We start from the raw sequence: 14,791 nt of genomic DNA, 5'->3' as shown, positions 1-14,791 counted from the left end.
CCTGTAAAGATACTTAAGGTGTTGCTTCCATTTTTCCCCTCAAGCCACAAGAAAATATCTTTTGTTTACTGGTTCCTTGGGTGCTGTCTATGTGCGTAGTTATGGTACAACGGGTTCCCCTCTGGGCCTAAAATAACAGAAAAAACATCTATAACCTATAAATATTACATAAAACTGTGATTAAAACCTCCAAAATGTATAGTGACTTAAAAAGAAAAAAAAGCACAAGAAAACAACAGCTCACAAAATTGCACGGTAAAAATTAATGGGAAAAAAATGATAATGGTAACATTAAACATAAAACCCAATAGACTGACCACAAACCGCGCCACTCACGAAATGCTATGTTTTTCGTTACAGTTGGATTGCATTAAGTCAGCCATGTAGCTCTTTGATGCAGTAGAGGACAGTGATTTAAAAACCGACGAATTTCCATTCAAAGTTTCATTTTAAAAAGTTGCTTATTATTCCACAATTGCTTCTCTCTCTCAAATTGTGAATGATCCAACTAATTTCCCACAAATTAAGAAAAAACCGTTTGTTACCGTTGAAGCTACTTGCATTTAATTAAAAGTATGGAGTGTGCACGATGATCGGTTGCTAGGGCTTTTCCTCCCGCAACTTCGTAAATTCAATTTTTTGGCTCACAGAGCAGTATTTTATATTCCAAATGAAGCAAGACATCAAAAACATCTTAATTACAGAAAAATTTTCTTTAAATTTTTACCATTGTAAAGGTATTTTTGACGTTTCTTGAAAGTATGACGTCATAAGTGACGCCTATTTTTAGTAACAACATTAAAAACTTGCATAGCAGTGTTCAAAACATTACAGACATTTTTGCTACACAAAAAGAATATGTATAATGACATCCAAAAAACGGCTGCGAGGGAGACTAACCACCGTAGTGTCTTGTAAGTAGTTTGTTCTAAAGTCATGTACAAAAGTGTCTCGTACGCTTACCGCACTGAGTTTCCACATATCACGTTCTTCACCAAGAGTTCCTTCAACAGATTTTTTTCACTATAAAGTCCGTGAGATTGTTTACACTGCTTTAAACAAAAAAATGAGATAGATGGATAAATCGAGACAAAGATCATTCAGACTGTAAATTTAATTTAAAACTGAACCATTTGATTGGACAGTCAAGTGTATTAATTATGAATCCCATTCACTATATGGAAACACAAAGGAGGAGAGGAGTTTGGACACATCCCGCAAGGTATCATGGGGCAAATTATCGAATTGAGTAAGGAACTACAGATAACATCGACCTAAACCATTTATTTTCTATTTCTAAGTTTTAAAGAAGAAAGACCACCAAAGTAAAAGAGAGAGAGGAAGCCTTAAATCCGTTTTCCTGCATTTATATCTTACTTAACCACTACATTAAAAGAGCAATCGGTACCAACAGCCGTAATTTTATAATATTTCTATGGAGATTCCAAAAGAGTAACTAAAAGCTAACCACTCTATATTATAGTCCTTAACACTAATCACTATATATACATCGATACAAAAGATAATCACGGCTCCATTCTCTGAATTCTTTTGCTGCTAAATTGGCTTTCCTTCTTCTTAATTTCCTACTAAATCTTTTATCGATGACTCATCTGGTTTGAATTTAGGTCAGTGTTATCTGGAGCCATCCTCGAATTGAGTGGCGTTGGAATCATTTGCATCAAATCTTCGAGCAGTGCGGTAGCCTGCGAGCAAGCTCTCCCTGGGGTATGGGGGTGAGGGAGGAGTGGCAGGGCAGGGGGGTGTGAAAGAGGAAGGTATATAAATCTGCGAACGCAGATGTAGGCGTTTTTCTGTCTGTCACTTAGCATCTGGTTTCACAGTCTATCAGAATGGGTGATAAAGAATTAAGGCAACAGCCGCAGCTGTACTTACAGCCCACAGAAAGCTTTGTAAAGGAAGTTCCACTAATCATAAGGTCTAACAAACATATCAGTCTCCGATAAAACTCATGGTGCAAAGAAAGTCAGTTTTACAGTTTGCCATTCGGGAACTAGCTGTAGCTAGCACGTACTAGCCCAACATTCATTTCAACCAGCCCCTAAAACCTTTTGATGAGCAAGATTGATTACACAGTTCTTATGCAATTTGAATTCCTTTAAAAAAGAAAACAACCCTCAGTTGCCCGACGGGGAAGAAAAGAACGGATTTCACTAGTCCGATACGAAAATACACTAATCCCAGGCTTTCGGACACTGCTTTCTTTGCACGCTGAAAAGGTGTAAAGGTGATTGCGGGAAAAAAAAAAAAAAGAAAGACGAAAATAACGCTTTCGATTTATTCCTACTTTCTAAACGTGAAAGGACCTGCTTTAATAAGCGCTTTTCAATATTAGCCCCTAGAGGCTTATATTCGTTGGTATTGTTCTCAATATTTTACATCCCAGAATCGAAACTTTCACGTGAAAGACCGCATGCGAGGTTTCACACTGGTTTAGCTAACGTATGAACAACTAAGATTGGGTGAAATATACCGTGCGTACCGTGGTATTGCCAGCACGTTTTCTTTCATGGACATTTGAAGTGAATGTCCCAATGTTATATTGTGTCTCTGTTGGGCCAAGAAATGAAAATTGCACGAGTTATTCCATTGTTTAAATCTGGTGGTAACTCTTTGTTCACAAATTACAGACCTGTATCAGTTTTACCGGTATTTTCTGAATTCCTATAAAAGAATCGTCTATAATCGCCTTATTATTTTCTTAAATAAATATGATATTCTTTCCCAGAATCGGTGTGGATTCAGAGAAAATTGTTCTACTGCGCATGCTTTTCTCCAATTGTATGACAAGGTCTCAAATGCACTTGATGCTAAGAAGGCGACTTTAGGCCTATTCATTGACCTATCTCAGGCCTTTGATACAGTAATTCGTGAAATTTTGCTGAACACGTTAGAACATTATGGAATACGTAGTGTTGTTTTACAATGGTTTAGAAGTTATCTTTCTTGTCGAAAACAATTTTTTAATTGTGCAATCTAATGGTTATAACTTTTAATCATTAGATGTTACTTGCGGAGTCCCTCAGGGCTCTATCTTAGGTCCCCTGTTCTAATGATCTTGAGTGCATGTAATGTGTCAAAGGAGTTAAAGCTGATAGCACTTTTGCTGATGACACTAATATCTTCTATTCGCTTCCTATCTTATGAAAGTTGTAAATTCAGAATTGAAAAAGATATTAACATGTTGGTTTTATACAAATAAGCTATCTATTAATGTTAAGAAATCTAATTTTATCATATTCGGACCAAGACAAAACAGGCAAACACTTGATCTAGCTTTTAATATTAGTGATTATTCGTGATTGATCGTGTTTAGGGAGCTACTTTTCTTGGTGTAACTGATTTTGGATGAACATTTAACATGGAAATCACATAAACATAATTTTACAAGGAAAGAGTCTAAAGCCATATCATGTTTCACTGGACATAGTGAAAATAGTTTTTCTTTACATTATTTCATTGCCTTTTTAAAAAATCTTGAATTGTCTTCCGTCTCGTTATACGGCAGCTACACCATGCCACATTAAGGTAAATTAAGCTTAAGCTAACAGTCCCCTAGTGTCTATTCTTAGTTAAAATAAAGAGGGATAAAAGAAATAGATACACAATAACTGAGGTTACTAACAAAAGAGTGTCAAATATTAAGTAGAGCTAACCTACTCAATACTCTGACTACATATTAATATTTTAGTCGGTACTACAGTAGCGATACCAGCAACTTCCAGTACTCTTGAGGTAGTAGACATAATAGGAACCACAGTTCCTTACTTTGATGTTGGTAGCGAGAGAACAACAGTTTGACCAGTGAAAACACGCCTTTCTAGTAACCTGACCATCTACCACGCTAGGGTGTCCGCCCTTCAGCCAGCCGGGAGCGTTTGTGTTACACTTATATAAAGGCGGACATGACGTCGGCATCCTTGTCCCTGCCGCGCCTTCGAACCTGTACCATGCGGTGTCTATTGTTTTGTCACATTGCACTGAAACTTTTCCGTACGTGACTTTTCTGTCAGCATTGGTAATGCGTCGATAATTTACACATTCTAAGTAGGAGAGAGAAAGTAATTAAGAATCATTCACAAATTAAATTAAGTACAGATGATGACTAGTGGATGAACCCTCAAAGCATTTCACAGACACTGCATGATGCGAGTAACTGGTTCATTTACCAGGGACATTGAAAATTGTCAACCATGTGCAAAGTGTTGTTTAGGGACTAATCGCAGACCAGGCAGGAGGCAGCTTGGCCTCGAGGTTATAGCTCGGGGTCGAGCTGAGCTGGACTTGTAATCCGGTGCCCCCGAGTTTAAGTACCACCCTGACCGCTAGCTGGATTCCTCCTTATGGGGTCAACACGCTTGCAACACCGCAAAATAATATTATCATGGAACGACGAAACGTTGTGACAAAATTTTACTTTTATCTGCTTGACAATATTTAGCGATTATCAACATAGGGAGGGAGCAAAGGATACAGGCAATTTGGAAGAACGACTACTGGAGGCCAAATGTTAGCGGTGAGCGTCAAGTATACCTCATAAGGGATACAGTAAAAGTGTCCGGATAAGCAAACAAAACTTAAGCATCGGATAGCAAGACGAGAAAGGTAGCGTGCGTTGTATCTTACAGTACAGGGCGGGATTTCTCAGAGTTAACTATTATTGTTTGCTGAAAATTGCGCGGCGCCAAACATCAAACTCAATAATGGGGCAGAAGAGATGCAAATAGCGAAAGAGGCAGATTGAAAGGACTGGAATATTATTGCATAGGGTAGTTTGGAAAACTGCTTTGAATGAAAAAATGGTTGTGGGACTGGCAGTATTACGTGAGAATGTACCATGTACATTTATCTGCAATTATTGCAAAATCAACAAATTCAATGTCAATCGATTATTAAACTCACATCGCTTTTGTGTAGACAAATTCCAAAACAATATATCTTTACAACTGGTAGCTAGTGCACAATTTAGTTCAGAACAACTAGTACTCAGTACCTTCTGGCAGACAGGTGTGGTATTCAGCGTAGCTGTGGCTACAGACACAGTTATATGAGCCAGGAATGTTTACGCAGGTGGCGAAGTTTGGAAAGCAGTCATGTGATCCTTCCACGCATTCATCGACATCTTTAACATTGACAAAGAAAAATAACGTTCATAAAGCTCGTTTGATTTAAATTCTAGCTTTCAACTATTACTATAACCCTGTTCACAGTTTGTCTTGTGGTTTTGAACTATTCAAAAGAACTTCAATGCGAGCATCTCTCGTAAGCCGGACCAACTCCCATAACCGACCACCTATCCAAAACACCCATATTTTCCCATTCAAGGTTCTATAATCAGAACCTCTCGTGATCGATAGCCTCACTCAAGCGTTCACGATCACTTTATTGTCCTGACGGTTTTATGCTATCGTTTTTAACCTCTTGTAAGCGACCACTCAGTGTCGCATAGCATTGTCTCTTTGTTCACTGTGTGTACTACGCCGCTCCGAGAATACGAAGGACTTTCAGTGACAACATGAAACTACACTTATACGTAACTTAGAAATTTCATGCAACAAATTCTCTGCCAAAAAGTAGATATATTGGGACCTAGCTCTCGGAAGAGACCTCCTGTGGAACAACAACCTCTCGCATTTTAGGTCAATGCCTACGGGAGGTTGGACTGTACTCCTGACCCAGACTACAAAAAGAGGTCACGGAGGTTCTGACCATGCCGTATAGATGTGTGGTCTGACGATTATTACTCTCTATACCTTCGACCGACTATCTAATACCTTAGTATGAAATTCGTTATTCCGGTCACAATGTTTTCGTTTTCCTACCATACCTTGGCAAGTTTTGCCATCACCAGAGAATCCGGTCTTACAGGTACAGAAATAGGATCCTTGAGTATTGGTGCAATTAGCATTGACGTCACAGACGGGATGAGAGGTGGTGCATTCATCGATATCTAAATAAGTAAAATTATTGACAGAATTAATAGACACCGATCTCCCTACGTGACGAAATCTGGATGCTGAAATCCAGGATTTTCTTTTTTGGCTTGTTGGAATCCGGAATCCGGGAAAATTTGGCTCGTGGAATCCGGAATCCTCAGCATTGGAATCCAAATACAGCTCAAGGAATCCAGAATCCCACAAGAAGAAATCAGCTTACCGTTCGTTACTTTAAAGAGTAATCCTGAATTCAGCTTTCACCATTAACAAACACTGGAATACAGTACCTGGAATCCCGAATCCACTGCGTGGAGCTCAGAATCCAACAAGAATGTATACTAAACCCTTCCAATATTTTAAGAAACAAACCATTTGATTGTAATTGCAATTGAATTATATAAATTCCTTTGGCGCACAGTAAATTACGAGCCGTACATATCAGGTGATAACCAAAACCGACATTCGATGGACAGGGCCAAAATTTTAGTGCTCATAATGCTCTACTGAGTATAACTTAAGTCACCTTCAGTTTCCATGTCACAATAAGCCAGAATAGAAGTCCCAGTTCTTATGGTAGAGAACCAATATTTTCCACTGGTTGCTTGACCCTCACTCGACTTGATTTGATGACACGTTTCTGCAGGCAATTCGGAAATGGTTCCTAAACGAACTGAAAAAAAAAAAACCGACAGGATGTTTTGCTGTAATTGCATGCAGACAGTTAGTCTTTCTATTATCATGGTTAGATCTTAAATGGTAAAATGTTCATACGGTCATGTCATGTACCCCTGGATGTGCAAGGTTTCTTGTCCATCTTTTTATCATGTTTGCAACATTAGAGACCTTTAGGTTCTAAGACGATGAGATCTTCTTTATACTTAAGAAGTACGCATGCGTAACCATGCAGCACCGTTTTGGCGGAAAAGACATGATAGCCTTCGTCATTCTTCTACGGGTTTTAGAGAGAATGTCTTAGTAGCGGAAGGCACGTTACCAAATGTGAAAAGTTTTATCATCTTGCGATAGGGAAGGGAAGGGCCTGTTAAAACAGGCCTTCAAAAGAAATAAGAGTACTAACTTTTATGGTGAAAAAAAAAAATACAATGAAGCTTTACAGAGTGTCTATTTTTTGCGAATACGCCAAGTCGTAGTCCTTCTCGTTGACCTCGAATCTACACGTCTCCATTGCTGCATGCAATACAAAATAAAAAGCGATCGATTTTGAGCGTTTTACCACCTACGAATAAGTTAAACCTCTATTATAACAAATTAAATCAAGTTGTTGCGTGTTGCAAAAAGTTTTACTACTCTCTACTTACCACGATTCCTATCTCGTTTGAAGTAAAACCTGTCTGCGTTTGGAATGAAATCCTCGGGTCTTGCTTCCTTTGTTCTGTTGCTGAACTCGCAAGTGAGGAGAGAGATTACCCAGTTTAAGCTTTGGTATCGATCATCCTTGTAACAGGCAAATATGCATGCGTGTGGAAGATCTGCCAGCATTGTCTTGTAGATGTGTCCCTGCAACATCCAGCCGAAGATAGATTTCTTAGATAGTCCACCAGTACATTGCTGATCGTGATCAGTCACTACTCCATAGAGCACTTTACCCAACACAAAGATAACTGCTATGCGAAAGAGCTGTTTCTTTTCCATTCTCTTAAAGATACGTCACCTAACGAGTAGGCAAAGACAAGACACTTTAATATATTGAGAGGTTTGATTTCTGGATTGCGAAATAAAACTATTACTTAAGTAACAACAGAAGTTTGATTGCGTATCCGCACGTCTATTTTTTTTTTTTTTCAACCAAGCGAGATGCTAACTAGGCTGCAAAAGCTTTTAACATAGAGGCAAGCGCACTTACCGAATACATTCAGCCTCTTCCGTTGATACAACCTTTGCCAATTTTGTTGCTACAAGTTATGAAAAAATAGCACATGGGCGCTATAATTTAACTTCAAGGGCCCGGATGAATTGAAAAAATAACAATTGAAAACTCTGTTTGAATTCCACTTCTTTACGCAAAACATCTTCATGTATTATGCAAGTAAGCGTCACTAATTTACTTATCGAACATAACTTATGAGATGTAACTATTTTAAGTTCATCTCTAACGATAGTGTTGGCCGCTAATAAAAACTTTAATGAACAATTTCCTAGAAACACTTTATGTTAATGGGAAACCCTTGATGAGAAACTTCAAATTGATTTGATTTGATTTTATTAAAAATTATCTCCTTACATTAATGCACGCCATCGCCAACAATGTGCGACATTCACTAGCAACCCACACGTTACAATATTCAGATCCCCTAAATTTGTCATTAAAATTAACTTGATATCCTTTAATTTGTAGACTAAAACTGATTCATTCTTTCACTTTTTTAATTTTTATCCTAAAACTAACTTCATCTAAAAGCTAGTATTTAATTTTACATGTATTGGCTTTTACAGGTGTATCACGTTTGAAACTGAGAGAATAAGCATGAAAAAATTCCTAGAGAGCCATTTCAGATTCAAATAGAGTTTTTTGGCCCGTGTTTAACAAAACTGAGTTCTAAGCCATTTTCAGTTTTCCAGCGCTTTTAGCTAAACACCTTTTATATATCGTTAACAATTTCAATCAAGCATATAGCGTACACTGCAATGGGTTCTCTGAAATTAACTCACTAAGAAGGAGATCTGGAGGTCTATGGATTTCTTTAACTACGGCTAAAGTTAGACTGTCTTCGTCTAAATAACCGACCCGCTTAGAATTCAGTCCTAATAAAAAAATTTCAAAAGTGGGCGAATATTACTTACTGAGCCCGTTTTTCGAAGAAAAGAGTCACCGCTAGCGGATATAAATTAAATTATTCCTAGAGTAACCACAATTGTTTTTATATAACCATTCACATGTAATAAGTAAATGATATTTGAAATAGCGAAAGTCATGCGAAAGAAGCTTTTGTACATTGACGAAACTTAAGGCTGCCTTGGAAAAGTAAATCGCTTCTTACATTATAGAAGTCCCTCACTGGCTTGTACTGGTGCTCCAATTATGTATTTATATTATAATTATATTTATTTTTTCTAATATGCTTACTTAGTTACTTTTTGTTTCTATCGAACAATAACTAGATTGAAAATCGAAAGTGGACGCCCACAATATCTTGTGAAATTTATATTTTTCTAGAGATTTCATGCACGGTTCCTGGTGGACATTATCCCTACCTTTTCAGATCTTTTCATTGCCGAAATCAGGGCTTTGAAATTAAAATTAAATTTCAAAGCAGCGAATCTGTACCTACGCATTTATTTTTAACAAAAGGCAATATTTTTATTTTATTGTAAGTCCCATACACCCTTGTAAAAAAGTCGGTTACTCTTATATAATGAGTGCATGGCTAATAAATCTATGATCATATTAGAATAGAATTCATGTAATAAGAAGTTTAAATTTGGGGAAAAAAATAACGTTATAGGGACGCCCGCAAATTCAAAGAGATTTTCAAGGGAAAAAACGCAAAATCTTGAATTAATTACACAGTAATAGAATTAATAGCAAAAGTAAACTTTAAGAACACGGGAAACTAGTCGAGTTAAACACAGCATCGATCTAAACAAAAATTAGGGTGAGATTATGCATATCAATTCTTTCGTCTAACATAATTTTCAGGCTAAAAAAAATACATTCTTAATTCGGGTAATTAGTGTCAATGTGTGCCCTGGCATAGTTTTTCTCTGGCAAGTGAATAATTGCCCAGTCGGCTGTCTTGATACATTATTTAAAGCGGAATTATTGCCAAAAAAAATTGAATTTTCAGAATTTTTTGCGCTCGTCCCATCTCTGGAGAGTCCTAGGCCATCCGTCGCTTCAAAATCTGTCATTGTTTCCATGGCGCGAGGCGTTGATAGTGACCCGTTTCTTTTGAGTTTTGGTGTGTCTACGCGTTTACAAGAAACCTCCTTTAATTTATAGACCCCTGTCATGACTTCTAATACATATTACTAACGTAATGTATCAACTCACTATGACTCAACTATGGTTCGTAAATGGCCTAGGTGATATAATCCTTATAGACTTGTGCAGACAAAACCATACAGACTTGTGTAAACTATTCAGTCACACAAACTACTATCAATCACAATCGTGTGCTATAAATTCTGTATACTGTACCACTATGTACGTTTGAAAACTTCTAAAGAGCTATCGATCTCCACTTAACGGTCTTAACTTGTTTACTTCTGGAAACTCTCCAAATCTTGCTAAGACTCCACTGCTATATATAGTCCTTGGGTTTTTGTTCTCCTCTAAACATTTCCTAATAAGGGGCTAGCAAAAGTCACAATCAGCAACATTTCACTTAACGAACATGTGGCGTACCTGCCATAAAGTTGATTTTTTTTTAAATTGAATTGGATAGGTATTATATAAACAGCTACCTGATGGCAGTGATAATATCACTTCCGTTATCCAGTTGTGAGGCAACATCAATTATTTTTCTCATTGGTCTAACATCTAAGCCCATGTAAGGGAATGTAAGACAGTCTTGAAATCTGGATTCCGCGCCATGGATTCCGGATTCCAGGTACTGGATTCCAGTCACTGGAACTTGGATTCTCGATTCCAATAATTAGTGGGATTCCGGATTCCTGAAGCTGTATTCCGGATTCCAAAGCCCAGGATTCTAGATTTCACAAGCAAAATTTTCCCGAATTCCGAAAACTGGATTCCCTTACATTGGGAGAAAAATCAGAGTTTGTTCCTCTTAATTAGCTCAAACGGATGTGTCCGAATTATATCACAGTTGACCCGTCTGAAAGGCTTTTTACCTGAACCGGAGGCGCACATTGCATGCGTAAAACCAAGATCAGAAAAAAACCTGGCCCCGACCCTATCGCGGGTGTTTTTTGATGTTGCGGAAACCATTGGGATAAAATTAAGTTTCTGAGAAACTGCCCACCTACCCCTCCCCTAAGCCAACATTTTGCCCTAAGTGAGAAGTAAGTGTTAGTGTCAGCTTAGGGGAGGGGTAGGTATTTGGCTTTTGTGTTTTGGTGTGAATATTGTTCATCATCTTTTCAATCTTTTGTATTACGTCATTTGGCGATTGCACCCATCAGCATTACCAAGAAACCACAGGGATGCCAGTATCCGACCAAAAGACTTAATTTACGTTTGATATGGTTCCTACTGTCGCTCGCTTCTATTAGTTTTTTACGCGATGTTGTCTGGGTGAGCGTAGTCCTGAATAGGACTGTTGTGCGTTTGTCCTTTTCAGAGTAAGGAAAGAAGAAAGAAAAAGAAAGAACTGCAGGGTTTACGTACTCCTTTAAATTCCACGTTAGGGAATTCCACTTTGTAGTTGTGCATTGACTATAAAGAAACGTACAAAAAAATGTGTACTTTACGTGCCCACACGTGCAGTATTAAGGCTCCGACCACACTCATCACCGGACGAATTTTCGACCTGTTGAAAATTCGTGCGTTTTTAAATTATTCTAAGTGTTCCGTTCACACTGACCTACCTCCGTACGAAATTTAGACGCCAAGCCGTGCAAATTAAAAATGCTTGTTAACGGAGACAATTTATAAAACGGTCCCTTGTGAACCAAGGTTGTTTGCCCTTTACAAAAAGTTCCCGAAAAATCCGGTTGGGAAGTTAATGAAACTCGACTTTTTGGGTCATTCCAGCAGAGCGACGGGACATCTGAAAAGATAGTCCTGTTTTTTCTTTTTCGAACGGAATGGTCCGAAAAGAAATTTGTGTACCGGTTCCACTTCTTAAACGCAATCTTTGATACTAGTTTTAGGCCTTTGCATTCTTTTTTAGGTAGATGAAACTTATTTGTGCAAATAGTAAACGCGATTCCGGAACGAAATTTACCTGTCCTGAATTTTGCTTACCATTTGCCCAAGCCGTGAACCAAGCTCCCTGTATCATTTGGGCGGGGGTTAGTTTAGCGATTGTCCCTCATAAGCAAGATTAAGGGATGACAATAATGTAAGCGCACTAAATCGAGTTCAACAAAATGAACGCTGAGGTGGCAATAGTATCACTTTATTCACTATTAACAGATACTCTTTATGATGAATAATAGCATCCCTTTTTCAATTAATTTTTTTAAAAGAGCCAAACACCGTTAACTGTTTCTTTTTAATGAAAAAGGTGCTACATTTTGCGTGAAAAATGTTACATTTCGCATACGTTTGCTACATTTTGCTTTAAAAGTTATTACTGACATTTCGGTTTTATACCATATGTTTTGTTACATTTCACGGTATAAATGCCTTGCGTTATTTTGTACATTTTGCGGCGCAACAAAGCTCACTTTTTTGCTTGACTTTATCTTGCATGGCTCCAATGGGGAAGAATCGTTTATAGACCACCCAAAAGGAAGGAAATATCTAGAAATAAAGTCTGAACAATCAATGCTAAAGCCTCTTAAAGAAGCTGTGTCGCGAAGTTTATCAAAATTCAAACCGTGGGAACTATCGCCAAATTGAGTGATTTTGTTATACACAGGTTTCTCAAGTATTATAGCGGATATGGACGCGTACATACATACATACATAAAAACATACATATATACATACTTTATTGTTACCTCCCCAAAGGGGCTTTTCAGGAACAATGATGATATTACATTATTTATAATAGCTAATTACAACACTTAATCTAATACTAATTACAATGTTAGCTAATTACTAATTATAATGTTTTAAACTTAACTAAGAAGTATTAACAAAATTATCTAAAAGCGTAGATGACATTAGAGACATTAGTTAGAAACAAAATGAATTGGACAGCCATGACACCGTCCTTTATAGAGTTGGATTTAATGTGACAAAACTTCTTTTCTTTTTTGATTTATCAGGCTTACTACTAAGGAAGCCAATATTGGGCTGGTTAACCGAAACACTTGAATTTTCTAAGGGTGTGATAGCCTCTCTCTGACGAGCTACCAGTGTCCCCAAATCTTAACTCCGTCACAGGAAGTTGGGATTTCTCAGTTAGTAAACCGCTGTCTTCGCGCCACGTGGCATCATTCATCTCGCAGTTACATCCATAATTGGGGTCTGCGCACGAGTTTGGCGATGTCACTCCGCATCAAAAACATCTGGGACCAGGGTATAGATTGACTGCATCGAATTTTATTGTTGTTTTTTCTTGGCTTATATTTTGAGACCTAGTAAAGCCAACGCCCCATACTAGATCACTCACATGGCCAGCAACTATGCAAATTTATTGCTAGTTTTCACATTACGTCAGATCCTCAAATTCAGTTTTAACTAAAGAATTATCGATCCTCCAAAAGATTTACTTTGATAAAGTATTAGTTTGGAACGAGTCGAAAAAAATAGGGAATGTTTTCACTTTTTTCGGCATTGCGAAGCCGAAGAAAGTGTTTGTATATACGCAACCACATTTTTTTTTCTTAAAGCGGAGTTTGTTAGATGATGAATGGTGAGAGGCATAAAAAAAATCTTTGCCCCCTGAACTCGAGCTGCAATGCTGTTGCGACAGTCCATGTATTTTTCTCGGCTCCTCCCAAATTGTCCCCCGTGCGCCCCAAGAAGAGTTGATATACCCATACCCAGGCTACGTAGACTCAGTATATTTGTGGGGATAGGTGCTAAGTATTTCGTAGATATCTTACCTTCTAGATTACAATAAGTAAGGACAGGCATACTAGAATTTATGGCGGAAAGCCAGTAGTTGCCGCTAGGAGCTTTCCCCTCACTATTTTTTATTTCATAACAATTCTCAGCAGGAAGTTCAGCAATGGAACCAAGAGGAACTGTTGAAAATTGAAAGAAAGAAACAAATTAGAAAATTACTTTAACTCTCGGACGTACATGCAAATTCATACCCCTAGCATGGTACAGGGGGAGGGGGAAAACATGATGATGACGATGGAACAAGATTAAAGGCTGTCTACTGAAGGCAAAATCGTTTCGAAATACTGCAACATGTCAAAAATCAGGGAGGGAGGGCCTCCCTCCCTGATTTTTGATAAGTTTAATTATTTCGAAACGATTTTGCCTTCAGTGGTAAGCCTTTAATCTTCTCAACAAGATGAGATATATTTTGTGGGTGGTGGCGCTACTGGGGGCCGGTGACGTCACCAACAATGGTCGCCATTTTGGCCACCATCTTGGATTTTACCAAGAATAGCCCACGTTCGACATATTTAAATTCTAACATGACTTCGGGGCTTTCTGGTTATTTTTCTAAATTTGGTTTGGTTTTCTTTGTGTTCATGTCTCTTATAGGATTTGCGAAACAATAGATTCGTGAAACCTCGGAGTCGTGTTAGAATCATGTTTAATAAACCGAACGTGGGCTATTAGAAATCAGGTTAAAACCGCAAGAAATGATATCTTTTTTGTGCTTGACATGTAAAATAACACATAAATTGGCATTTTGCATGATTTTATCCACATTACTTTTATTGTTAAAAGAAGTTGAGAAAACATGCATTTTCACTCAAAAATGGCTTGACCACCTGCTACTTATGACGTCATATCTCGTAACCATAGTAACTGACCATCACTAAACTTGTCTCAAAATGCGTGCTAGGGATAAACGAACAGCTACTGAAAAACCGTCAGGTGCTGATGTTTTGTCGTCTAGGGAAAAACTCAGGAAAACCTTAGAGGGGGTGGCAACCATCCCCCCCCTCCACCCCTTGTTCGTCCGAGGGTTAAGTTAGTTATTTTAACATTTCGTATTATCAGCTTAGGCGCCGTTCACACAGAATCCGACGAATTTTCGACAGGTTGAAAATTTGTGCGATAGGTTTTTTTCGTTCACAAGGAAACCAGCTTAATCGTTCGAAAATTTAGA

At 38.0% G+C, this 14,791-nt stretch overlaps 1 protein-coding gene across 1 annotated transcript in view; it reads right to left on the bottom strand.

The window, feature by feature from the left end:
- Window positions 1-14,791, bottom strand: part of LOC140945123 (uncharacterized) — a 129,692-nt gene that overhangs the window by 6,083 nt on the left and 108,818 nt on the right. The window contains exon 6 of the mRNA XM_073394184.1: window positions 5,849-5,971. Coding sequence (XP_073250285.1) covers window positions 5,849-5,971 — 123 coding nt within the window. The remainder of the gene's footprint in view (window positions 1-5,848; window positions 5,972-14,791) is intronic.

This window comes from Porites lutea, chromosome 8 (genome assembly GCF_958299795.1).
Source record: "Porites lutea chromosome 8, jaPorLute2.1, whole genome shotgun sequence".
Lineage (NCBI taxonomy): Eukaryota > Metazoa > Cnidaria > Anthozoa > Scleractinia > Poritidae > Porites > Porites lutea.
This window is presented reverse-complemented; position numbering and strand designations above follow the sequence as displayed.